At 39.4% G+C, this 27,190-nt stretch overlaps 1 protein-coding gene across 3 annotated transcripts in view; it reads left to right on the plus strand.

Annotated features, from left to right (window-relative positions):
* Positions 1 to 27,190, plus strand: part of Cad89D (cadherin 89D) — a 90,984-nt gene that overhangs the window by 45,263 nt on the left and 18,531 nt on the right. For all 3 annotated transcript variants that reach the window (XM_022084979.2, XM_022084981.2, XM_022084982.2), the window contains exons 3-13: positions 5,012 to 5,135; positions 15,771 to 15,901; positions 17,976 to 18,131; positions 19,712 to 19,820; positions 20,414 to 20,616; positions 20,938 to 21,066; positions 21,280 to 21,672; positions 23,192 to 23,509; positions 23,965 to 24,226; positions 25,485 to 25,643; positions 26,937 to 27,108. In XM_022084979.2, coding sequence (XP_021940671.2) covers positions 5,051 to 5,135; positions 15,771 to 15,901; positions 17,976 to 18,131; positions 19,712 to 19,820; positions 20,414 to 20,616; positions 20,938 to 21,066; positions 21,280 to 21,672; positions 23,192 to 23,509; positions 23,965 to 24,226; positions 25,485 to 25,643; positions 26,937 to 27,108 — 2,117 coding nt within the window. In that variant the 5' untranslated portion in view covers positions 5,012 to 5,050. The remainder of the gene's footprint in view (positions 1 to 5,011; positions 5,136 to 15,770; positions 15,902 to 17,975; positions 18,132 to 19,711; positions 19,821 to 20,413; positions 20,617 to 20,937; positions 21,067 to 21,279; positions 21,673 to 23,191; positions 23,510 to 23,964; positions 24,227 to 25,484; positions 25,644 to 26,936; positions 27,109 to 27,190) is intronic.

The raw sequence follows: 27,190 nt of genomic DNA on the forward strand, positions 1-27,190 counted from the left end.
CGTGTGATGAGTATGGAAGGAGGCTGTCTTGGCCTAGTTTAAGGCACTATTCGATAGTTTGCCTGGGGTGAATGAGAAATACTACGAAAATCTTCAGTCTCTGGGCCAAGATTTCTTCCCGGGACCTTTAAAATACGAATAGAAATAGCCGATCACTCGACTGTGATGCTCGTTAGATGGTATTGCTATATGATTCATCCAGAATCTTCAGAATTTATGTGAAAATGTTTGTTTTTTTCGCCGCTAGCACAGGTTTTCGAATGAAAATATTTGAAAACGTTTTTCATCAAACGTGTGAATTTCTTTGTTACACTTTCATATCAATGAGTAATTTAGGTTCCATGGATGCATTGCACTATTGCACTGTACCATTTTTAAATTGTCTCTAAAAGCTGCATAATGACAGCAGCACTTCTAATACAGAACATTCTCCCGTCTGGCGTCATTAACGAAGACGTATTATAGGAGAATTTGATTCGTGCGATGTCACTGCATGACCTCAACATTCAGATCCGTGACTGTTATTTTTTTGTCCAATCTGTTTCTTATCGAAGATTGCATAAGAACGCCCTACCAGCTTCGAGTGTGATATATGAAGATATTAATCGATTCTGAGTCGCGACGAAGTCATGGCGACTTCGTTTAAAACACTGTCCCGACGTTCGAATCCCACAGTCAGTGCTACCACTACATGACAACCGGAAGTAAACTTCATATTTGTTACGAAAATGTGAAATAAGCACGTGATGATCGCACCATGACTCCACTGTGCGCTGACTAGAGTTCATAACAGCCGGCCAAGCTAACAAAAATGTCAACGATTTGTGTCGTCAGCTTTTAAATACCACGTGTCAGCTGACGTGTTTTAGTAACTCACAAATTGACATCCACTTTCACAAGCCAGAATTAACCTTTTATATGTATTCTAGCCCACTTTTGAGTACCGGTTGTGGCACCACTGCTTTGCTGAAAATATTCCAAATACAACTGCAGCGTTCATTCTCTGGAGTCCTTTCTGATACTCAATGGATTGTTCACGCATGTTAGGTCGTTTACATTTAAAAGTCAAAAGCACTTCTCTGCAAACAAATGAATGTGTCTAGACTTCTGTAATTTTCCCTTACCTGGAACATTAAATGTCACGATGAAATAGCTCTCTGACTTCTCAGTTCTGTGTCTGCAAGAACCAGCACAATCCGTGACAGGGTCAAAGCCCCCTGGTTCTGTCTCCAGAATTATTTTGTAGCGTAAATTCCTTTGCGAATTGAAAATATTCCCAGGTGTTAACTAGCCGAAAGGTCAAAAAGGCCTATGTGTGTAACAGCTGTATTATTATTATTTAGTGTTCTGTCTGACGACAGGTCCATATGAACAGGATCCTTCCATCCTTTCCTCGGACTGGGACCTGTTCATATACGCTCTTGGCAGGTGATCCAGAAGTGGTTTGCCATTGCCTTCTTCTGTGTGTGAATGGAGTAATTGTTGGGATGCCACGGAGGAAAACTCCGTGTTGCCTAGACCACGGCCTTGCCCAACACAAGTTATAAATTCGGGCACCGCCGGGAATCGAACCCGAGACCCCCAGGATTACAAGGCCAGCGTTCTAACCGCTAGACCACCGTGGCCATCGTAACAGCTGTAGATACCATTTAATTGGTTGCAAGAATTTAATAACGTTAATTTGTTACACGTAATAAGTTGTGAGATATTTAATTAATATATTCGCTGTTACTGTCACAGTTAATTTTCTCCCCATTCTTAGTTCCACAAGAACATCATCCAGCCTTCTGGGATCGATTAAAGTCACCAATCTGCTGCTATCACCATTTGAAACAGGATCATGTATGAATGTAAGCCCATCTCAACAGTGACCGTCGCTTCCTGTCTAGTCCGCGCCGGTTCATTATTAAAATGCTGTCCCCTGGGCTCGGATTATGGGTTTGCTTTTTTATGTGATGCCCTGTGATGATAAAAAAGGCCTTCGGATAGCCTCGTATTATGTTCGCGAAGTCTTAAGTGTTTTACGTAATATTCACTGACTGCCGAGCAATTCTGAGTCGGAACAAGCCAAAATAGTAAGCCCGTTAAGGAAGAGGACCGATTTGATGGGGAAGATGAAGATGAATTTGATTAAGGCGCGATAGATAATTATGTTGGTGATTATAAGGAAGGATAAGTGGAAAGAAAAAATACTATAATCTCTGGTTTGGACACGAAGGCACAGAACCACTGGGTCTTGCGTTAATTTTGCAGCCTTTGGGCGTGAGGTATGTGTGGTATTTCCTTAACGAAGTTGACGTAATTTGCTTACTGCACGAGAAATTTCTCCTAGAATCGGTTAACCAATTACTGGAAAATGTTGATGAGTTGTGTTTCTCAGTTGCTTGTTTCCGTAACGAAGTTACGGATTTGTGAACAGATCTGCTTCATTGGTAGTCCGGAGAACGGAGTGCTGTTTCATGTCCGACGAAGCGAGGTTGCGATCAGTTCGGACGGTCCTGTGGTTATAATATCATACCTAATACGAGGGGAATGGGAAGGAGCTGTCCTCAGACATCGCTAGGCCTCGTGACAGGTACGAAGGCAGCGTTTTGAACACGTGGTTCTTTCACTCATTCTAAACGTAACAACTATAATAATATTAATTTCACGGTGTATGCAAATAGAAAGGGGTAAAACTAGTTTTCTGCAGTGAGATCGCGAATGTGTAATTTGTTTCATGTGTTAAACGAGTAAATTTGTCTCTGTAACGTTTTTCAGAAATGTAATTCGACACAGTTTTATTGTCACAGTTCATCCATAAACAGAGGAAGGTACCATGTATGGAATAATTTCATAATATGGAATATGGATTAATGGGGGGGAAAATGTGACAACACTGTAATGTAAAGGTGGTCGCTTTTCTTATGGTAGTCGAAGGCGTGCTTTTATTTTGACAAAGATATAATATGCAAATATTGGTACATGCACGGTACCTTCTTGTATCACCTTGTGTAATACCATGACTATACACGATTATGATAATTCCACGGCATAGAATGTACCTGGAAAGCCTTCATCAGGAGATTTGAATGAACTGAAGAACGCATAATCATTGCGCCTAACCAGAATTGCTGAATGCAGACGTTAACAGACGAGAACGAGACACATTACGTGAATTAATTAAAAATTATAGGTAATTATTGCAGAAGGTTTCGGGAGAACGCGTTTTGAGATTTACCTGCAGCTCGGTAACTGTTCAGAGAAGTGGCAATAAAATCAGGAGCAGATATTGAACAGCGAATTGAATGGATACAGTGTAAATACTTCACAGTTTATTAGCGGTTTGTCTATGTACCTCGCAGGTGTGGATATTGTATTAACAATTAAAACTAAGTCATTGGCTATTCAGTACATGATCTAACATAATTTTATTTGTTTATGTACTGTGGTACCATAAATAATTATTCAGAACCTTACAATGTCTCACAGCCTGAAATAGGAATCCTAACCTGTACACTCACTCACTCACGCTATCATTATAAGTAGAATATTTCACTGTAAGTCGGAGTGTACCATGTTACCGTCGTACATCATGTGCACCCCCTGAAGAGATCTGCGCGCATCGTTATCCGAAAACGTGCTGACAGAGGACAAATCTCTTTCGTCACCAAGCACCTACCTCGTCGAACACAGTTACCACAAAGAAATTGAAACTCTCTTTAGTCAGCAAACTGACTGTGGTGTCCAGAAAATACTTTCACACCTTTTAATTTTCGTCGTACTTCACATTTAAATCGATAAATCTGAAGTACTGGAATGTATTCTGAAGGATTTACGTAATCGGTGATGCACGTAAATCATTGGTCAGCTCCGGGTACAGTGTACGTAATTAAGGAACTTTATTGTTAAGGACTAATTAACTTGCTCAGATTTTGTCGTCATCTAGGGAAGCTCGACTCAGGCATTATGATTATCTAAAGATTTGTGACTGTGATGTATTGAGATCGATTCTAACCGTCCGCATCTTCCGACATGCAATATCGGGTGTGAAACATAATGACTGTCCTGTGTACACACGTGTATATATATATATATATATATATATATATATATATATATATATATATATATAATATTGAAGGTTTTTTTGTTTATAAATTTGACACAGCAGCAGGAATGAGTAGCGTAATTCTGATTAATTTTTTTAAAAAAATTTAACCTCGTACTATATTTTTTGAACTACTCGTACGTGACCCGTTTTCATGTTATTTTGAAAACTCGATTAAAGTTCTCAAAGTGTGAGGCTTTTTTTTGCAACAGTCTGAGTATTTTTATGAGCTTCCACAGCGCCTGCAATTAAACAGGCTCACATTTTAATTTTGCTCTCGAACGTGACGGTGCATTAGCTGGAACCTTTGCCCGGAGACCGGGTGACCTGCATGAGGATTTTCGTCTTCCATAGTTCGTCGGAAAACTCAGGGGGTTAATACGTGTTTTTTTGTCGGACTTAACCGCTACATAAGAGAATCAGATGTAGTTTTGTCGCTTTTACGCCGTGTTCAGTGCATCGTCATATATTATTACGTACGCTGACGGTGACAAAGAGGCTGGCTGGCACGGATCAGATCAGTTTCACCTTTCCCCGAAGCCACCGGAACATTGTCATCTGTATTACAGAAAGGAAGAATTCGCTCTTATCGACTTATGGACCGGAAGAAGTTGCGGGATCTTAAAAGGGAAAGGGTGACCAATGAATGGTAGAAGAGGGGGGATGGAGACGCGTTGGGGGTGGCTGAGTCTGTGAACTGCGCGGCCGTGTTCTCAGTTCAGAAACGATCGGACTCAATAAAGCAGTTCCCTGCGTTCTGTCGTCTCCCGCGTGATCTTCCGGCAAGCACTTGTGGCGACGATGTGGGAAAGTGCTCTCAGTTGTTAATAAGTAATGAAACATTTCAAGGATTTTGGGACAGAGGGACAGATTTAGGAGACTGTCAGCAAGCCTCAGAGAGTGTGTGTGTGTGTGTTGCAGGGACACTGCTGTGACTTGTGTTGACCCGTACCTCACGTGATGGTAGCCGACGACGTACTCAGACGCTGCAGAGTGACCGTGGTGTGGTTCCTCGCCACAGCGGCGGTTCTGAAGATCGCAGAAGGTATGTTAAGTCTGTGACGTTGGGTTATAACGAGAAATAAGACCTGCTTGTATTGTTTTATTTGTTCCTGAATGCTCAAGAGATGTGGTACATAGGGCGATACTGACCAGACATGGCTAACACTCGTCTGTTTATACCTGATTAGTTACATATTAACGGACTGAAAAATGTTTAAAATAAAATTGGCAAAGCGAAATGCCGGCTGATCTGTGGATGTAAAGAATTCGTGTAGTAGCCTGCACAGAAATATCAGTCGAGTTACCAGCTGACCTGACAGAGATTTTTCGTGGTTTTCCTTGGAATTACAGTCATTCAGACCGCGGTGGTCTCCTTGAAAACCCTTTTCACCATTAATGATTATCTTCCTATTGCATTTGATACCGTACAACCGAATCTCGACGTTTGATACAGCGTTGAGTAGTTACCGAAAAGTGATTCAGACTACAAATTGTAAGCCTTGTACATTTTTATTTATTTATTTATTTAGTGTTCTGTCTGACGACAGGTCCATATGAACAGGATCCTTCCATCCTTTTCTCGGACTGGGACCTGTTCATATACGTTCTTGGCAGATGATCCAGAAGTGGTTTGCCATTGCCTTCTTCTGTGTGTGAATGGAGTAATTGTTGGGATGCCACGGAGAAACCGGGGAAGCCCCCGGAGGAAAACTCCGTGTTGCCTAGACCACGGCCTTGCCCAACACAAGTTATAAATTCGGGCACCGCCGGGAATCGAACCCGAGACCCCCAGGATTAGAAGGCCAGCGTTCTAACCGCTAGATCAATTTATTTGATACTGCTAATTATGCTTGGGCGACCGCCCACTGACGTGCTAGACAATCTCTGTCTGTATGCATAGCTACATGTGTGTGACTCGTATTAATGTTGGCAGAGAAATCCAACGTTTAGTGTTATTTATATCCGATGGTAGAATAATGAATGGACGCTCGTTAAGACTCGAAGACGTTAGCGGTGTGACCTCCTGACTCTGTGAGTGGAGCGACCTCAGAAACTCTCTGCCAGAGACTAGACCATCGGACACTTTCTACCGAGCGCCTTCCGGAACAGGGTAAAATGCCACGCGCAAATTCATGTAACTGTGTAAAAATGCACTTACTCTGTGACGACAGCTCTGTGTCTTTTTCACTGACCCCGGCATTTCGTTAATGTGATTTGTACGCTGCTGTCTGTCAGCAGGAATCATATTAGCCGATCCTTAAATTGCTTGAGATTTCACTACGAAACTTCCAGCCACATTGGTGAGTGTCTGTAGCGTAGAAACACGTCACAAAATCGCAAAAGAAAACGCAGTTCGAAAGGTTAGGTTAGGTTTCGGGGTGAAGGGGGTCCTTGTTTTTATTTAATGACGATCTTCAACTGCGTGGGCCATGGAGAGTTCAAAATTCGTGAATGACGAATCGAAGTGCGGAAGATAGCGGTGCTGGGCTAGTTCTAGGCATTATTACGAATTTGTCTGTGGCAAACCATCCATGTCTCAAGTCGGGATAGCCGATCCGTGGGTCGAGATACGAAACTGGGACATTAATGTGACAGGAGTGCCAACCACTCAGCCGCAGTAAATAAATTTACGTTCAGAGATGTGCCTTCTTGCATGCGTTGTATTCTGGCAGCAAGTAACTTGTTAATACTGTGGGAGATTAATTTACTGATCATCGTTGCAGGTCTGTCGACGCAACGCGAAGGAACTCGGTAATCCCGACCGAAGATATTTCGTTATCATTTACAGATTACGTAACATCAGTTTTTCAACTACATATCTTTTACAGTGTAGGTGCAGTTTATAACTGGACGATCGTGATCATGACATACTCTCTGGAAAGACTGAGGAAACCCTCGGATAGAATAGCGTAGCTGACATTTGTATCGATTGCCTCTCGAATGGAAATGTAGATCGTGGTCGATGCAGCACCCTCTTTGGGGTAAAAGATATGAGATACAAAAAACTGGAGATGAAACGCATTATACGATATCTCGATTGCTTGCTTTTTTTGGATTGTAAATTTAAATTGGCCACGAGGTCACCGGAAGTTATTATTGTCAACTCCCGAATCATACTTAGACTCAGCAGTTCAGTCACAGTCATAAAATAACCTTACAAATATTAATAGAATTAACCACCACAATACTAGAAGTTATTAACTGGTTAACACAAATAAATGAATCCAATATTATGATTTAAATTGTTACTGGTTATTTTTATTTTGAGTTTTGTTATTGTATTATAGAATTCCATGTGCTAATTGCAGGGTTACCGCTCCACTGGTCAATTTGTCACTCCAGTATAACAATTCTTGAAAATAGGACTGCATTTAATCAATATGACGTTAAAACGATAATCACTTAACTTTTAGAACAGGAAGGGGCGCGGTCGTGGTTTATTGTAAGGGATCGTGAAGGAGATCGCATCGGGAACCAACAGAAATCACAAAATATCTACAAGGATAACCAATGTTGGCGGGATAAGACACGGGAACTTCGTAGATATGCCTTATCTGATCGGTATTCGTGTATAATCAAAGGGGCTGTGTTACGTTTCGCCCGTCTCAGTTACTTCGTGATGGATTGTCATTGGCGGTGAATTTGCGTCAAGACGTGTGACCGACCGCTGAGCTATGGGGACGTTCTCTTGCCGGAAGTGCAAGCCACTGACTTCCCCAGTGGTTACACTTGCCGCTCTGTTACACTCCTCTTCAGACTCCGAATTACCACAAGACGGCAGCCATCGAGCATGAAGACTGTCCAGTGTTGTACAGTCAGTGCGTGGCGTGCCTGTCACACAGGCCCCAGTCCACGTCTGCAATCGATTATTCCTAATCCCGCCAACTTAAGATCGAATGTAGGATTTGAGATTCTCACGACGATGAAGAGTCCGAAGATGGCTGTCTTCTGGGTTCTACCGCCTTGTAGTCTGGGCGATGACTGATCACCCTGATGGTGGAGGTTACAGGGACGTCTGAAACGCTGGTAAACTTCTACCAGACTACACGGCGCTACAACCCAGAAGACAGCCATCTTTAGATCGGATGCTTCTTGAACTGCAAGCCGCAACCAGCTGGTGACGTGGCCGAATGTTGTAAACTTACTCTCCGAATGGATTTCTCAGGCACTTTGTGTGAATGTAGAAGTAATGTCTTGCTGTAAGGAGTTAATTACATTTCATTAGGTACAGTTTTGAAAAAAAAAAAAAAAAGAATTTCCACAGAGTTGTAAATCATTTTAAACTTTAATTGGAAGCTTTACGTAATTTCAGTGTAACACGCATGTGATATAAAATCATTGCATGATTCTACGCCTTGTGGCGTCTTCAGGTGTCGCCTGTATTAAAAATATAAGGCCGTAGGACGAAATAAGCTTTAACCCTTTGAAGCCAAAGGGTGAGAGGGCGTGAGGAAGGAAAGAGAACATTTTGGCGGAGAAGTGAGAGAGACTTTTTTTCTGGTCGGGGGGAGGGACAAAGAACAGCTTATAGTTAGAAGGTTCCCAGGCAATGCCAGCTCGTCCTACTGGTAAGGATAGAATAAGATTGAAGCTGTTGGGGTTATGAATAGTGAGACTTTGTTAACAGGCGGCTTAATTGTAATTTGCTTGTTAGTGATTTCTGAATCTGTAATTTGGAAAGTGAAGCAAATAATTTTGCGGCCTACTTAGTAAGCGGTCAAACTTTGATGAATTTAAACCGGGATGGCTGCATGAAAAGCACGTTGTAGCAATTGGAACTTGGACTTGTTCAAAAAGCCCGTACCGCAAAGAAAACTCAATAATTCACCATTACGAAGATAGAGCGCTTAATGCTGTTTAAGGAAATAATCCCTGTTTGCAGTGAGAACATTAATACAACATGAAGAGTTACTGACTGTTGAAGCAGGTGGGACATATACTTACCACTGGGCGCAATCTGAGTCTGAAACCACATACCTCTGTTGATTTATCGTGACAAGGAGACGTCCGCTGGTCTCTTCAGAACTCGATCCACATGATACTTTTTGCTCGCTGGTATGAATATAAAAAAACTTCCTTGGTCTGTATTAACAGTAAAGCCCAGTTTCAATTTGCATTTGCTCTGCTATTTCGACATATCTTAGAACATGGATTCTTCTCGGGCTATCGCCGTGTCAGGTGGTTGAATGGAGAAAACACCGACGTTTCGAGAACCACCTTCGCCCTCGTCCTCTGGGTACTGACTTCAGTTGGTTTTTCCACCTTTCAACCACCCTACCTCCATACCTCGCCCGTTCGCATGAAACGGAACCAAAGTTGGCGATTTCCGTTCTGTAAAGGACTGAAGTTTCAGCTATGGAAGTGTTTCACGTTGCATATACACAGCCTGCACTTCTATTAATAAAATTATAGGCATTACAGCTCAGATTATTGTTTGCTTCTAATTTGCCTTGGGATAATGCTGGCCAACGACTTCTTACACAGTCTGGGAATGTCCATGACTGAAGTGAAAAATTTACTGTGAGCTAGTTAGTGAGGGAACTTTATTGTTACGTGGATAATTGAAATCGCCACTTTTCCTATCTCAAATATTACAGACGAGTAACACTGTGCCATTAAACATGAAGAAGAGGATGCATTATCTTTGCATCGCCATTAACCCAGATAACCGACAGTGAGATTTTGAAGACCCCCGGAAGCAACCGGTTTTTGACGAAAGCAGGGACTGTTTGGGTCATGCTGTTTCCAGCTTTTTCCGCTAGAGCACACTTGTGATTCTGGTTTGTCTGTACATTAGGCACAGCAGCTGAGGTCGAAACCAGTCCGATTGTTGATTTTTTCGGAGAACATAAACGGACGTAAATGATGAACAGATGTGTGTACATAAACAACTGCTCTATTTGTTTCGTTGATAATTTTCTCCTGCTTCGTGTTTTCTCTCGCTCTCTGTAGGTCCAAATACTTCTTTAGCACTCTGTTCTCAAAAACCCCCAATCTATGTTCTCCCATTAATGTAAAATGCCAATTTTAAAACCAGAACAAAACAAAACAAAACAACAGACATATGAGTTAGTGTATATTTAGGGCAATATTTGCATTTTTTGATAAACGAGAATGCAAAATGGTCTTAAATGAATGGCTGTAATTCTCTCGAATTCAATTTGCTCTTAACTTTTCAAAAAAATATAATTTTGATTTGTTATTTTCCTTCCCAGATATTTTAACTTTGCTATATTTACAAAGGCCTTTATTACGGAGAATCTATTCTCGATGTTAAATGAAATAGAATGATAAAGGTCTTACCATTAAATTCGTGACATAATTTCTACTTCAGTACGCAAATAAATATTGTTACTTTTCCTTCCTGGTGGTAACTAAAGGACAGCGGAACTAGTGATCACTTCTGCTTTATTTTAGACTGTCGTTTTACGGAAAAGGAAGGCAATTTAAGAAGTCCCAACCACAGGTAAATGCAAAGCAGTAATAACAAATTAATGTGACAACAAATAGAATTATGACCAGCTTTACCACATGTTACAGAAAATGGTGACTGCGTATCCTACCAACAGCTTATCCCCACCCCACACGAGTCTTGCCATGACTCATTACTGTAATAAAGTGATGACAAAGGGGAACTTTCCCTTTGCACTTTACAACGGTCTGGTGTGATGGTCCGGCCGAATGTTTTGACAGTAAACGAAAGTCATCAGAAAACGTGAATTGCATGTATTTCTATAGAAGCGGTAGGTTTCAAATAAGCAACCTTGCAATAAATATGTGTACAATAACGGCTTAAGACGAAATATTTGAAAAACGCTGAAACAGATACATCTCACGCTTCTGTCTATGATCAGCGCCCTCTTACGAGAGAAGGTTCAACTGACCCTATTTACGACTCGAATGAAACCTTTGTAATTTTCATTATTTCTTGTGGACTCTCAAGTTGTAACTATTTGTTTTTTGATTGGGGTTTCGGTTCTCGATTCTTATTCGTTGATTATTCGGACACCGTATCAACTTCTAATGTTATTCAACGTCGAGACGTGTTATACCTCTGAACGATATGGATGAGGAAAGGCTTGGAGGAAGACGCAGGGATCGTTTTTAAAACAGTAGGTTACTCTGGAAATTGCTCAGACAGACTGAGACCCCCCCCCCCCCCCCCACAAAAAAACACTACTCCCGTCGCGGTTAGGGTAAGAACCGACGATTCGAATCTCGGACGGGGCACTGGAAACTCGTGGTTTTGGTCAGGAATGCAGAACAGAATTGCGTACAAATAACTCACAAAATGCACACTATTGAAGAAGCTTCAAACACAGGAATCGGAAATGAAACTCACTTCAAGTTCCTACATTTCAATTTCACGTGCGTCGTTCTGTTCCGGGCGACCTCTGCTGTTTGTCATATGAAGTATGTCGCGTGAAGTAGAAAGTTGCCTGTCATGTGAAGACGTCGGCTGTAGGAGCATTTATTTATATGCTCCACTTTCATCGATAAAGCCTTAAAAATCTTTTGTGTTTCTGACGGTTTTACAAATGACACTCGTTCGACTATCGACTTTATCTGAGGGGTATACATTCATGGAGAATTATGGGACAGTGTCCTCCAGCAGAAAATCGATATTTCTCTTACAATTTCACCTACGTCTCATTGTACTGAGTGTTCCCAAATCTGAGACCCAAGGCGAAACAACTTGTCTATACACTTATTTAACAGCACTATTTGGAATATTCCCGCCACCTACCTCAGAATTTACGTTGACACCAAACACTCTTCATTTTCAATACTCCTGCATTGTTTAAGGATTTGCAGGCTTCTTAAATTCGCTGCTGTACATGGATATTTCTATTGGTGTAAATCTCCAACCTGACGCATGCCCCAAACTAGAGCCATTGACTTGTCTACGACTGTCCACACACTTTCGCAGTGAAATTTGGGGAACTCGTTCCTGACCGACATGAGAGCCGGAACGTCATTTTTCTGTCACAGTTCCTGAATATTTTTCGGCCGCCCTCTGCTTAAGAGGATTCCTTCCTGATCTAATGTCGTTAAATTAAACCACTAATTCAGGAGACAGGTCTCGTTTGTATGAAGATTAATAATTTTCCTTACCTTGGAGGACTGAAACTGGGGTGTCAATGGCTAAATATGCCCACGAAATATTATTTACGACTTGTTCAGATAGGAGTCAGTGGATCTGCCATTCACGATTTATACCATTCTGAAAATTAAAAACGTTCTATGCAAGTAGTGTGTGAGATTTAGCTTCAGATCCTGTGAAATATATTTATTTATAAATGAATTTATGTTCGTCATTTATGAGCTTATATTGGCCAGGAAATTCAAGTTTAAAATCTTCGACAATATTAGGTACTATTTTGTTATGGCAGTGATGCATGCAGAATTGAAAATAAACTGTTGATAAAGTATGCTGGGTAAGTCTGTGTTCTGTCATAACACGCCTTGGTTATTCTGTTACAATCACTTGTTTGTATCAGTCTTCAGGCGAGCTGTTACGTAATCAGACGTACGCCGAGCTTAAACGACTTCAATTTCCAAATCAATATTTTGTATTACACCTGAAGTAATTGACGGGGTTTTCATTTCTCCCACATAACACGACAGTAACGTTGAAGAACGTGTCGCTCTGCCACACATCGAGGACCTCTGTTTATTGCAGATTGTTACTACAAACACGTGTTTCTGTCGCCTGTGTCCTTACTACATAAGCGAAGAAGGGAGATCTGTTATGTTATGTGACTGTGCGATAATCCTGATTCTAGCAACTTCTCGTTGTACAAACGCAGTTTCTTCGTCGAATCCGTGAACGAAATTGTAAATCTAAATTTATAAATCTTAAAAATAAATTTAAAATTTGTATGTTTTGCTGGTTATAATTAAAGAAAACAAATTGGTTATTTACTGAACTGTAAAGCACTAGGTATATTAATAAATAAAAATGGTTAATTAATTTACCATCTTTTAAATTTAATAGACATTCTTAGTGATACAATTTTTAAAAATAAAAACAAATAAAATGTGTATGAAATGATTTGAATTGTGCTTCGTTATTTAAAAGACAAGGTAAATGTTAGTTTTGTGTATTTTAAACCGCGATATTTCTCTGTCACATTCTGTCCTCGTGAATATTTACGAAAGACAAAGTACAAAATCTTATCGCAATAAATATTTTGAATTTCTGATATAGCTAGATCGACGTGGGTATGTGATGGAAAATCTTACAGAACAAAAGGACTGGTTCTGTATTCTGTTAATAGTAGATATTGATTCTGGTTCTTCAAACTTCTAACACTGGCCATGATGTGCCCAGTCGCCATTAACTCAGTCGTCCCCTGGAGCTGCACTTCGACTGCAGTCTTGGCAGGACTCGGTACACGAATGTTCGCCGTGTCGTAGCGGCAACTTGTCCTTCATGAGCGTTATGCGGGTATGTCTACATTATGGCGCGCTTGACCGCTAAGCCATGTTATTAACAGTCGTTACATTTTAGGTCGAGCGTGGCCTTTGACTTCAGAGTCGGCTATAGATATTTTTTAAGATGAGATAATGCACGAAGCAACGGAATTGACAGTTGTGTGATTTATGGTGTTTTCGTGAAACCTGACCGTGTATGCAATTGCATGTAATGCAATGTAAGGTGTTATTTTTATGTTATGGAACTTTCTCTTCCAATATGTTAACTGAAATCTGCAAAGTTTTATCCCCTCGTTTCTTGTAGGGCGTGTGCCAGGGGCTGGTATCTTATTAGTTATCAGTCTGTGGTCCGCAAGATATTTGCAGGTGATTGTAAGTCCCATTTTCGAAGTTTATTTTCGTTGTGTGATATTAAAACACGAGAACTTGAAACATTACGAAACACGCTGGAGTACTGACGCGTTTCAGCCGAACCACGATTCTTGAGTATGACATAACCCTATAGGCCTACTACGTAAACGAAAGAAATCTGGTATTTAACAGAGGGTCGAAGGATCGGCTAATACAATGCCGGCCCGAGCAAAAATTGTCTCCGCTTCAGTTCCCAAACTTCGTTACTTTTATTTTTCGCAGTGCTGTCTCGTCTTGCGGTTAGGTACATTCTTTGACTTTTTCACATTCCCTGTTTATGTTGTAGATGTTACAGGCATGTGGCTTAGATTGAGACTGGAAGATGGTGATGAATGGTGGACAGGTAAGGATTTAGAAGGAGGCTTATGGGTCATTTGAAGGTATAGTGTCTTCCCGACATTTTACCTAGAGAGACTGAGGAAACTCTCAACACGATATCTTCTGTCAAGGCCCGAATTCAAACCATTTACTCCCTTAATGTTGTCAGGATTAAAGAATAAGGGGGAGGAGATATGACACCAAGGGGACGAAGAAAAATGCGTAAAAAGTTTTGGTCGGAACACCTGAAGGAAGTAGACAACTTGGGAGATCTAGACGTAGAAATAATTGTACTGTTAAAATGGATTTTAAAGGCCGGCACTTCGGTCCCATAAAACACTCGAAATTTTCTGATCAGCTGAGCCACTATCAGCCTATCTAGAAGGATAGTTCCGCTGGGTTATTTACGTTCAGAATACGAACACTCAGGTTGTCGCCTTTATTCAACTTGCTGTTTGTCCTTACCGTTCGCTACTGGACTGCCCCCTCGTGATGGAATTCTTCACTTTACTCGCCGGATGATGCAACACGGCGGCACAGATGCCATCACGTGGTACTTCGTACTAATGAGGCGTCGGTTCGGAGACCGACTGCTCTGGTTGGAATATGTGCTAGGGTATTTCCGAGGTCGTACTTGAAAATAGGGCACTACTGCTTCTCATCATAATTCCTCAAAATTGTCCTCTAACGTTTCATTGGACGCTACAATTCCATTTTAATGTGCAGGCAATTGTTATGCATAGGAATAAATAAAGACTCTCAGACTCTGAGACTTTCAGATCGCAAAGAGTCGACGGGCTATTTGTTTGAAGAAGCTTCACGAACAGCGATCACTTCCAAGTGAAGTTGCAGACAGAACGAAGTTGTTACAAGCCACTGAGACTAAACGTTATAACATTCTCTCGGGCTATCAGCCGTGGGGAACTAAGAAACCGACGTTTAGGAGACTATATTTTGCAGTAATATTATCCAGCTTACGGTAACGTCCAAAACATGATGGGTGTTGAACTGCAGATGAATCTACGAATTTTGTAGTTTCAGGGGGTACGTAAACACTCTTCATTTTACTGACCAATCGAACTGTTTCAAATAAACGATCCATAACGTCGTGTTAATTAATACATGATAATTTGTTCTGGGAGCAGCGGTACCCAGTCGTGACGTCAGCCTGGTCACCAGATATCCTGCTCGAGGTTTGCGTCAGTCACTACGAACGAATTCCGGAACAGTGCCGTAAAACAGGCCACGGTCATCTCGCAAATCTTTAAGTACTCTTCGTTTATACTGGAAACTGTATAAACCTTTGCACGTGAAAGGTGTCGCTTCATAAACAAACACAATTTCCGCAAAAGACGTATACCAAATAAAAAATAAAAAGTTTATGAGTTATGCAGTACGAGCTTTGAGGAAGTGACGTCATGGACAAAAATGGGAATTATTACAATAGATAATTCTTCGATTTGTCTGTGACACGTGCACAATGCTACTTGGTTGCTGTTTGTTCCTGCAGGCTGCCAGTTCTACCCTGCGGGCGAGTACCTCAGGTTTGTTCGTGTACCTGAAAATGTGCCTGTAGGGGGCGAAGTTCTCCAGATCGAGGTCCACCCTCGACGAAATCTCAGTCTCCAACCCGTTGACAAGGTAAGCGTTGGGCTGACCAGTGACTGAGTTTCTGAGCGGTCTCCCTGGGCGCTCCGTGAGAACAGTTGTTGATTTTGAGCGAATACCATAAATGAGAACGAGGAACTGTAATTTATAAATGTTACCTGAAATGATTTGGATAGCAGCATTTATTATGTTGCAGTGAACCGGTTCGGAATTTATTGACAACGGACTTTGCAAGCAGAACTTTGATGAGGAAACCCCTTAGAAATACGTCTGATAACGTGAGAGAGGCGGGTGGAGTGGCTTCAGGGGCCATCAGACTTTTCGTGGCGCTTCCTGTGTCTAGTGTTTTGTTTAAATAGACGTAGGCATGAGCTGAGCCGATCCCCCATCTAAGGAGTTGTCTTCTAATTGAGTCTGTGTCAGAATAGGAATCGTAATCCGTGGGAAAAAGAAAGAAATTCTGTTGCTGCAGTTTGTGTCATTGAACAGGCGTAATATAATACACAATGTCGAACAGTAGAAAGTTGTTTCAATGTCATCATTTTGAACGAAAAGTAAAATGTGTTGTTCTTGCCACCAGATGACACTCAACACGCCCGCAAGACTGAGTGATCTCGTACTAAGTGAGTGTACAGATGCAGTCAGCAAGATGGCCACCAAATGTAAAAAAAGAAAAAAGAACTTTATCTGAGAAAACTTTCCCTTATAACATTACTTCATAATAGCGAAGTAGTTTGGTGAAATCTCCAGTCATTGCACTAAGTTTCTGCGGCTGATCTGTTATTACAGCGGAACGCAGTGTTAGTTAAACGCCAAGTAGACCGGAAAAATGCGATTAGGCTGCATTTCGATGTCGTTGGCATGTGGTGGTATTATAATTGCTTCTCATTAGTGTAAGTGCCGAGATTACGTACTGCCTTCTAGGACGTCAAGTGAACAGACACATGCAAATATCAAACTTGGTTCTGGACCTATATAATACAGATTATTCGGCTCTTTTTCTTATTTCATTCAGTGAACAAATTACTAATTTAAACACTGCATAATTCGTAGGTAAAGTGCACATGACCGTGATGTTTGCGGCAGTCAGGCATGTGCACGATGAGTCATTTAGGAGAAAAGTATTTTGGGTGTCAGTAAAGTAGGAACTGTAGTTGAGCAGCACAAACCGAAATTTAATTTCCTGACAACTTTTGTACGGTTTATGCAAGATCGATTTGAAGTGATATTACACAGTGACTTACCTCTATTTAAATTTCTTAAAATAATGCCAATAGGCATGTTGTCAAAATATGATACACGTTTTGAATTAAATTTATGATTATCGAGGTTAATTTATGTCAAGTGTTTAAATATTTTAGCAGATAAATAGTGGGGCAGCGTTCACTTATCATTCTTAAAGACACACTAGTCAACCACAGTTTATTCAGCTTGAATTGGATGAAAGAGACGTGTTGAGGTGCATTATGGGAAGGTTAGTTCTTAAAAATAACACCCTTCACATGTCGCCCATCAACATGACTGGTGATGTGGCACTAATCTCTTCAGAAATTTTTCTGCTTGAGATTATTTAAGTCTGAAAAAGTTTGCTTTTTAAGGAGCTCCGTAAAAAGAAACCACAAGCCGACAAGATCGGGCGAACTGGCTGGCCAAAAAATGTTACCATAGCTGGAAATAATTATTCGATGTTCGAACGCACCGTAAAGTGTTATCGACTGCCGAGTAGTAAATTTCTACGTCAGTGCATCCATCTTCATGGATGACATCTGACGACTGCTGTTTTTGGGAAGGAACTTTCTTACAATGTCTCTCAATAATGTCGAACACCTGCCTTTCAGATCATATTAATTTGAATGCATTTGTGTAAACTGCAGTCGGCTAGTGTATCCTTACAAGTAATGAACGAACGCTGTCCCACTCTGCACATGGATCAACAGTACTTCCGGCTGAAGTTAGCAGTAAAAATGTCTACGAGATCGATACGTGATAGTAAGACGCACAACACTGATAAGAGTCGATTTATCGTTTACAGACATCGAGAAATGAATTCTGTGATGGCGAGAAACAAGTAGAATTCCTGTCGCTTTTAAATCTTCGTTTATCGCAGGTGGAGGATGTTGAATACTTTACGTACCGGGATGTGAACAGCCAGGTGGTGTCGGTGATACTAGCCCAGAGTCTGGAGGAACTGGTGGACAGCGAGAGTCCTCAGAACGTGCTCAAGTTCCGACTGGTTTGTGACTACAGTGATGGCGAAGACACGGTAAGCTTCTAACTCTGGGCTTCGCTCTGCAGGCGACAGAAGGCAAACAAGGTGGGGCTTGAGCTGCATCCCTTTTGGTTGGTTTTGTATCAGAGACTTGATGAAGGGAAAAAAAAAGAAATGTCACTTACGTTCTGTACGCTTTCGATGTATCGTTGGAATAGATTCATCGGATTACTTGTATTGATAGTGTGTGTGTCTGTGCGTGCGTGTTATTTGCGTGCGGCGTAGTTTTAAAATCTTATCTTTTGTCACCTCAGACATAAAATATTATTATTAAATATTAAAATATTATTACAATTAACATTTAAATATTTAAAATATATTAAAATGATGCTCTCTATCGAAATGTTCGATTTACATTAGAGCATCATCTTTTACACTACATGTTTCAGTTCTAAATGAACCATCTTCAGGTGTAGAACTGAAACATGTAGTGTAAAAGATGATGCTCTAATGTAAATCGAACATTTCGATAGAGAGCATCATTTTAATATATTTTAAATATTTAAATGTTAATTGTAATAATATTTTAATATTTAATAATAATATTTTATTGTGATTAGACTGATAAAATTGAACAAGTATATATTCAACACAATATGACGCAACATTATCATCTCAGACATAAAGTTTAAATTGTGGGTGTTATGTTCGTCCGCTTATAGCTTGAGAACTGATGTACCGATTTGCACCAAACTTGGCATTCGTATCCCTTGAGACTAGGAAGAGGACACGTGGAGGTCAAAACTTCGTAAAAGTGGCCTGGTTTTGAGTGTCGGTGAGAACGATTTCTGTATCTCTGAAACCAAGAGCATTGAAAGGGCGGCTGTTTGTTTCGGCGACCGCAGGAACAAGGCCCACAACGGGAAGAACTTTCCTCGGTTCGAGTCCCGGTGAATGTGGTCTCATTTACTCAGAAACTAATCATCATAGAATATTTCCGCAAGAAACAAAATTGTTTCTGCGAAATGATTGCATGAACCAAGGTCACAAACCCAAAAATGCCCTGGGTTCGAGTCTTTGTGTAGATGTTGGATTTAGGGATAATAACGATAATAATTATCAAGCATGTGGTAAGCTTTCAGGTGATCAAGATCGACATGAAATTTAAGCATTTGGGGAATTTACGCAGAAACTCTGCTAGTTTACTCATGTGAACTGTTTATGTGATGTACTTTAACACTAAATTAAAAATATAGAAGGGAAATGAACAGAACATAAACTGTATGTCACTTACCAAGAAGCCTTGTAATGTGAATAGCATGCACGCACACATAAAACACTCTCAGTCGTTTAATGACAATGGTCTACACACATTTCTTGTTTCTCTCCTAGTTTGGAAGTCAAGATACTTGTTTGTGTGATAACGCCCAAAAAAGTCATATAATTTTCACCTTTGTAAATGGAATAAACATGAACATGCAAGTAGCGCTTACCAACAATTTGCCATGTTCACACTGAATCAGTCAGAGTTTTATTTTGTAAGAAGACCTAACATAATTTTCGTATAAGATTTAAACACTTGCTACTGTTTAAACTGAACATACAGATATGTAATTTGTTTAAAACACTTTCAGATTTCGTCTTACCTGTCTGTGACAGTTTATGTTGAGGACGTAAATGACCACGCACCTCAGTTCATCAATGCGCCATATCACGTTACAGTGGATGAGTTAACACCGACTGGTAAGTGTCATTTAACGCTGAGGATTGTTTCCGTATTTTGTTTTTGGACATGTGGAGGTGAGATTTTACTTCCCAGTCTTTACCTAACCTAACCTAACCTAACCTAACCTAACCTTACCTTACCTAACCTAACCTAACCTAACCTAACCTAAAGTAATCAATCAATAGCATTGATTAAGTTGTATAAATGTGAAAGTATGAATTAATATAAGTTGCAATTTTCTGGCAGTGTGAGCAGGCAAAATATTGTAATGCAACTGGTGATTACACAGTCCTTTCTTTGTTTAAAAACACAAGATGGATGTATTTTACGTTATTAAAAATGGCTGTTTCCTGGATTAATATATGTTGCTCCATAAATCAAAGTCCTGGTTATTGTACAAAAACGTACGCTTTTACATTGTACTGTTCTTCTGGTCTGCTGATGCTGGTTCTTTCTTACGTAAGTAAAGTGAAAAGTTTTCTTAAAGATGCTCATGACTTAAATTTGTTGATATTAAGATACTGACACATAATCAGTACTCTTAAAATTTCTGATTTTCATATACATAGTTTACTGCAAATGATTAATCTCCTTTAACTTGGTATTGTAGGTCTGACTGTCTTCCGAGGAATTCACGCAGTTGACAGTGATAAGCGAAACACTCCGAATTCTGATGTCCAGTACTCAATTGTTGATGGAAATGAAAAAGGAAAGTTTGCTATGGAGAGCAGTCATCGGGCAGTTCTGGTGCTCAGACGCCCACTGGACTATGACGCAGGCGACCGGGAGTTTACGTTGACACTCATGGCATCGGTAATTTTTATACCCATCTCTACTTACTCATATATTGTAAAATCCATGAAAGTTTATGAATATAATATTTGTATTTAATAATTATTAAATAACTGCATTTCCTGTCAATAACATCATCATATCACACCCAACTCAGTACTATCTATAATCTACAAATAATAATATTATACTATATTTCCTTATTGTTACCCTAGTTCGTCTTCAGTAATGTGGAAGTTGGTAATTTGTGGCACCTACATCTTACTTCATTTAGGTGCCAGCTTAAGTGGAGACAAAGTTAAATCAATATTGATAGTGAATGTGTTGTTTTTCTGTCCTCAGGACCGAGGTTCCCCGCCAAGAAACTCTACTACAAATGTCCTAGTATCGGTTCTCGACAACGATGATCTCAGCCCAAAGTTCTCTCAAGATGTTTACAGAACACAAGTCACTGAATTCTATCCTCTGTCTGTGAGTAGAAATGTCGTACTGCAAGAAACAGCTGTGTATCTGAATATTGCAACAGAAATATTGTGATAAAGGAAATTGGTGACATTTTTATATCATATGCACCACTCGCATCATGTAGCACCAACTGCAATAAGACAGGATGATAAATCAGGTTTCATAATTATAGGATGAAATAGTCACAGCTGTTTTCTAGTTCCTTCTCTCTCATTGCAGGGTAAGAAAATCCACCAGGAGCTGATATTCAATCCTCATATATTTGCGTATGATCAGGATCTAGCAATAGACGCACCCATTCACTACGACATCATATCTGGCAATGATCGACATCTGTTTGCCGTTGACGGACTCAACGGCTCATTGTTCCTGGACCAGGAATTGGATTTGGACATGGAGAGAACACTGCCAGGAAATACATTTGTTCTCCAACTCCAAGCTTCTCAAGCTGACAACCCTCTGAAGACGGGACTTACCAGGGTGGAGGTTGAGTTAATGGATCTCAATGATAATTTACCAGAGTTTGAGGTTGACCTCTATAACATCAGCATCGTAGAAAATCTTCCTAATGGATTTAGTGTTCTCCAGGTCATGGCTCAAGATAAAGATCAGGTAAGACAAGTTAAGCTTTGTTAAAATGGAATTCATTGAAACTGTTAACTAGAAATTGTAAATGTGTTTATAAGAATTTCAGTTAATTGTCATTGTATGAGAGTGTGTGGGAGTACACTGAAGAAAGCTGATTGAATTAGATTATTCTTTAATTTAACTTTTGCGCACGATGTTAGAAATTGTGGAATCCTGCTTTCTAAACTAAATTCCAACAATTTGAACTCTTTCGAATCATATCTGTCACAGTTGAAGTAAATTGTTGATAGTATAATAGTAGAAATTTAAGGTGCGGAGAAAGTGTTTTGGCCTCAACAGAAATAAGACGTGGTGTTTCCCAGAGTTCAGTTCTTGGGCTGATTTATATCTGTTATATGTGAATGACCTTCCAGTAAACAGTCAAGAAACAAAGATGATTTTATTTGCATTTGATACAAACATACTAGTAACAGCAAAGAATGAAAATATTCTCAAACATAAAATAAATAGTCACGCATGAGTTACAATCGTGGTTCTACATAAACACTCTTACGATAATTACAAAGAAAGCAGTAGCAGTGACTTTATACCAGATGACAGAGGAATCCTTCAGCCATCTTAACACAGAGCAAATGTTACTGAGTATGGTTCTGATGTCATAAGGAGTTTTTTTCAGTCTCATTTTTTATTTTTCAGTATGGCGATGCTAGAAGTAAAATCATATTTGAAATGCAAATTACCAATTAAAATTTGGGGGAGGGAAAGTGAGAGGGATTTGAGATCCTTTCTGTTGCATCGTATTCTACTCTGTTATGAATTAACTTACAGATTAGATAGTAAAACATGTTTCATTGTAGAAAATGTTTTTAAAGTATGTTAATTTCTGCTAAATCAATGTGATTTAAACTGTGTAAAATTCCTGGAGAGGATTCAATGAGGTGTTTTAGCTGCATCATTAATGAATACCATACTGGGTTAATGAATTTCTCTTTTTAACTTTTGTTTTTGTTATTACATGCTTGAACATTATGTGCATTTCCAACCTGGTTATTTTTACCAAGTCATCAACATTGACTTCCTGAAAGTACATCATGTGGCTGGTTTCAAACATAATTTTGTTATCCTTTGATGACCAAGTGAGAATTTAACAGAGCAATGAGATCTGTCAGTTGAAAGAAGATGTTTAAAACATTTTATAAAGCACAGCATAACTAAGTAATCTTCACATATATTATAAAATGAATATTTGAACATATGTTTCTCGTGAGTTTCAGATCTGTGTCTTAAATTGTACATTAGGCTGTGCGGATATCAGTCAAGACACTTAATGAACTCCAGTACGCACTTTATCAACGTCACACCTGTCAGGAAATCAATAATTGTCATAATAAAACTTGATAAATTTAGCAAAAGAAGAAACAAAAACTGAAGTAGTCAGAGCTCACATAAGAAACGTGTAATATTCATATTTATGTGTTTTTTAAGGTGTCAGTAATGTTCGCTATCTTCTATTTTATGTCACCATGTTCTTTGCCTGTGCCAGGGAGACAATGGGGAGTTCACATACCAACTTGATGATCCCAGCCAGGCATTCATAATCGACCCTCGGACAGGATGGTTGACCGTCAGAGATCAGAGCATGCTGGACAGGGAGAAGCAACCTTCTTTAGGCATGAGGGTCCATGCAAAAGAGAAGGTTCCTAGCATAGTAAAGAAAGCAGACAACAGTAGTGCAGAAGCATCAGTTGCTGTAGAGGTCACACTGCTTGATGCAAATGATAACAACCCAAGTTTCACACCCAACAACTTGTATGAATTCACTGTTGAAAGTGATGCACAAGTTGGAGATATTATTGGACAGGTAGGATTTGGGTAACATGAGTGTGTTAACAAATAAATATGTTGCTATGCTATCTTTCATTATTTCTAGGCACATTATGCAGAATTGTGTTACTGCCTACTACATTTGCTACATCTGCAATCAGCTGTCTGGCAAAATGGGGGAATTTCATTTTTGTAATTGTTATATGAATCAATACCACATCTAAAATTATATTTTTTACCTAGCTGCCCCTTAGTTGTGAAAAAGAAGGGAGTTAAAATATGTGTAATTAAAGGTTGTAATTGCATATTGACATTATACTACTCAGTTTTTAAAACCCCTATATGCAGCAGTCATCAGAAGGTTTGTGGCATGACCCATACCTATGACTGAACAGTTATTAAATTGTAAGATATTCTAAATTTCCAAAGGAATGCTACAATAGTCTTAAGTTTAATTGAAAATATTATTTTACGTCTTGCTATTGCTTTAAGGTGAAAGCTACGGACCCTGACCTTGGTCGAAACGGAATGGTGTTATATGATCTGCAACGTCCAAGCAATGGATCCACGAATATTAGTCCAGTGCCATTTGCCGTGGATGCCCAGAATGGTCAGGTGACGGTTATTGATTCTCCTCTCAGTGAGGGTCGCCATGCTGTGTTTATTGAAGCATCGGATCAACCTGCCAATCCAAGTGAGAGGAGATACTCGCTTGCAGTTGTAACCATTGAAGTACTTAAAGTAGGAAGCAGAGGTAAGTGTGTTTAATGTTATCATACTTAAACTGTAATACTGTTTATATGGAGTAAGCAGCTGATAGATGGATGTATGTGTAACTTTGATCACTTAGTTTTGCCAGAGTGAAAAAGTGGGTTCATTATATTATTTTTGTTCTTCTGGTTTGTAATGCCATGTGGACTTGTAGATAAATATCAGTGTTTTGGAGACAAACATTGATATCTTCACCACTGTGAGAGCCTCAGATTTTAATCTTAAAAACTTTCATAATGAGCTTTCATTTTACATCTGTGTACAGTAAAGATAAAAAGAAAGAAAGAAAGGAACCAAAAGAAAGAATAGTTCAAAGTGAGATTCCTATCTTTCCTCCTTTGCCTGTACAACCATTTTTTGTGGAAATAAATTTTCAGATTATAGTTTATAACGTATATCTTTCACATGATTTTGTATTTTTTGTATCTATTAATCATGGACTTATGTTGTGCTTGTGAAAAATTTCTCTTAGGACAATCCAAAAATGATTTTAAAATTCTCAGCTTCTTCCATCTCTCGATTTCCAGAATTCAGTGTTATATTTTTGTTTGTACATTTCAAAGTATTTATATTCAACAGCTGGCCTAAGAAATTCTTAACCTTCCTCACATGTACTTATTGAAGTAATAAGTCTGCTTCTTGTAGACAATCACATTACAATCCAGTAACAGTCTTTAAATAAATCAAATGCTTTGAGAAGTTACATCCTATGTGACAATTTCATAATGAAATCTTTCATGGGAAAGGCTTAATTGGGCCTAAGTTTTTTGGATGCTGCATAATTGTTTTTGGCCTGTGCAGTCTACATAAATAAGAAGATGTTAAATTATCAGAAAACTTAAGTATGCTATGCTTTTCCGCAAGTCTTTAGTAGATGCTAGATGTTTAACTCTTGTTTCTTAATGATTTAAGATGACTGTGACGAATGCATACAAAATATTATTAATAAAATTATCAAGTAAATAAACCCAACAATTTTATGCTATAGTGGCATGTGAAACATACTTTTTTGAAGTGAGGAGTCTTCATTATTGCTAAAATGTGATAACTTATTAATATTGTCTAATACTACATATACAAGATAGTAGAACTGTGTATTGTGTTTGAAAGAGTGTGCATAGCAGTCAGTTCCATCTTTCATTCCTTATCCAACATATGCGTAGAAGAAATGAAGATACTGTCTGTAATATGCTCTGAAACTTACTTATTACGTTACGCTTCAACTACAATTGTTTTTCCAGCTGAAGGTGATGAAGTGCCAGATTTCATTGGTGCCCCTTATGAATTCTGGGTTGGTGGCAATGTTGGTGTGGGAACCAGTATCGGCCAGATACGCATGACAGATGCTGTTCGTAACAATCATGTTGGATATGATCTGCTTCATAGCTATCATGATGGTGGTAAGGGTTACTTGATTTTAACATCTGTAATATATGTAAAATTAATTGCTATATGCGGTGAAACAGACGAACAGTATAAAACAATTCATAACTATAATGAAGCTGAACCTATTCCTAACCCAACATACATCATGCTGGTGACATTTTGTCTACACCAGTTAACAATGGTAATAACATCACAACTCATTCTTCTGGAATCAGTTAACCTGAAGGTTAAGTAATATCAAAAGATGCAGGGGATTTAAACTCTGTACTACACAAGCTGCTTGAACTCCTGGGTTAATTGTTTGGCAGTATGATAGTGTAAAGCGGCCCATCCACGTACGAGTCTGACTTGCGAGTCTGGCTCGGCAAGCTTGACTCGTGATCCGGGCTCGGATATATTTCACCACACATGCATAGCAGACTCGGCTCGTGACACCCGACCCACAAACGAGTTTGGCTCGATGGAACCCGAGCCGAGCCGGACTCGCAATCCAGACTCGTATGTGGATGGGCCGCTTTACACATGGCCGACTGAATCATGCATATGATGTGAGGCACAGATGATAAATTCTAAACGCTGTTATGACTTGGTCACCAGAGCCTCAATTGTTAAAACATAAGAAAGTGAAGAAGTTGGAATTACAGGAGAAGAAGCTTCGGGTAATGTATTCCACCCATTACAGACCTATGAAGTTTCATAAATGATTTGTGTTTTTACACAATTGCCATATAAATCTAATACAAGACATTTTCAGCAAATTAAATATGAAAGGAAAATATGCAAAGTGTGGCTCCAGAATATATAATATAGGTTTAAAAAAAATTGTGAAAGTTGTGAAAAGTGGCCATTTGTCTGCCATTATGTTGACCAGAATAATTGCCATCTTGTCTCCTATATCTGTTATGGACGTTTATTATCTACTTCAATGTAGCAACTTAGTGGCTAACCAGAGTCCCAAAAATGTCATGTCTCTTCTACTTCCACTATCTACACCTACATGATAGGTAAAATATTTAACCTTCATCATGTGAGGTTAGATAATTTAAACCGCTCCATGCTATGGGGCCACCAGCCAAACTGTCATTTTGTGGTAAACAGTTCAGCAGTATTCTAGTGCAACACACAAAAGCTGGACTATGTGTGGAATGTGATGCAAGGACAATAAAGGTTAATAAATAACATATCATGTATTATATGGGTAGAATAAATTTCCAGGCTTTTACCAGAGACGCTCGTATACTCGTTATAAACTAAGATAATTGTAAACTACACGAATCGTGTGCAAATATTTGTGTAATGTGTTCCAGTTCCTTTTGCTGTCGAGGAGCGATCGGGAACCATCACTGTTGTGGATGAAATTTCCAAGTTTGAACAGCCTTTGTATGATTTTGAAGCTGTTGTGACAGATGGACAAGACCTGACTTTGGTAACCAATGTGACGATCCATGTGGTTGATGATGAAAGAGGAATTGGCACCAAGTAAGGGCAACAGAACAAGTTTAAATTTGTGTGGTGATGACTGTACATGCATTTATTATAAACCATCACAAACAGTCACCTG

Source organism: Zootermopsis nevadensis, unplaced genomic scaffold (genome assembly GCF_977971745.1).
Source record: "Zootermopsis nevadensis isolate Lab colony 2312 unplaced genomic scaffold, Znev_1.0 Znev_ptg000008l, whole genome shotgun sequence".
In the NCBI taxonomy this organism is placed as follows: Eukaryota; Metazoa; Arthropoda; class Insecta; order Blattodea; family Termopsidae; genus Zootermopsis; species Zootermopsis nevadensis.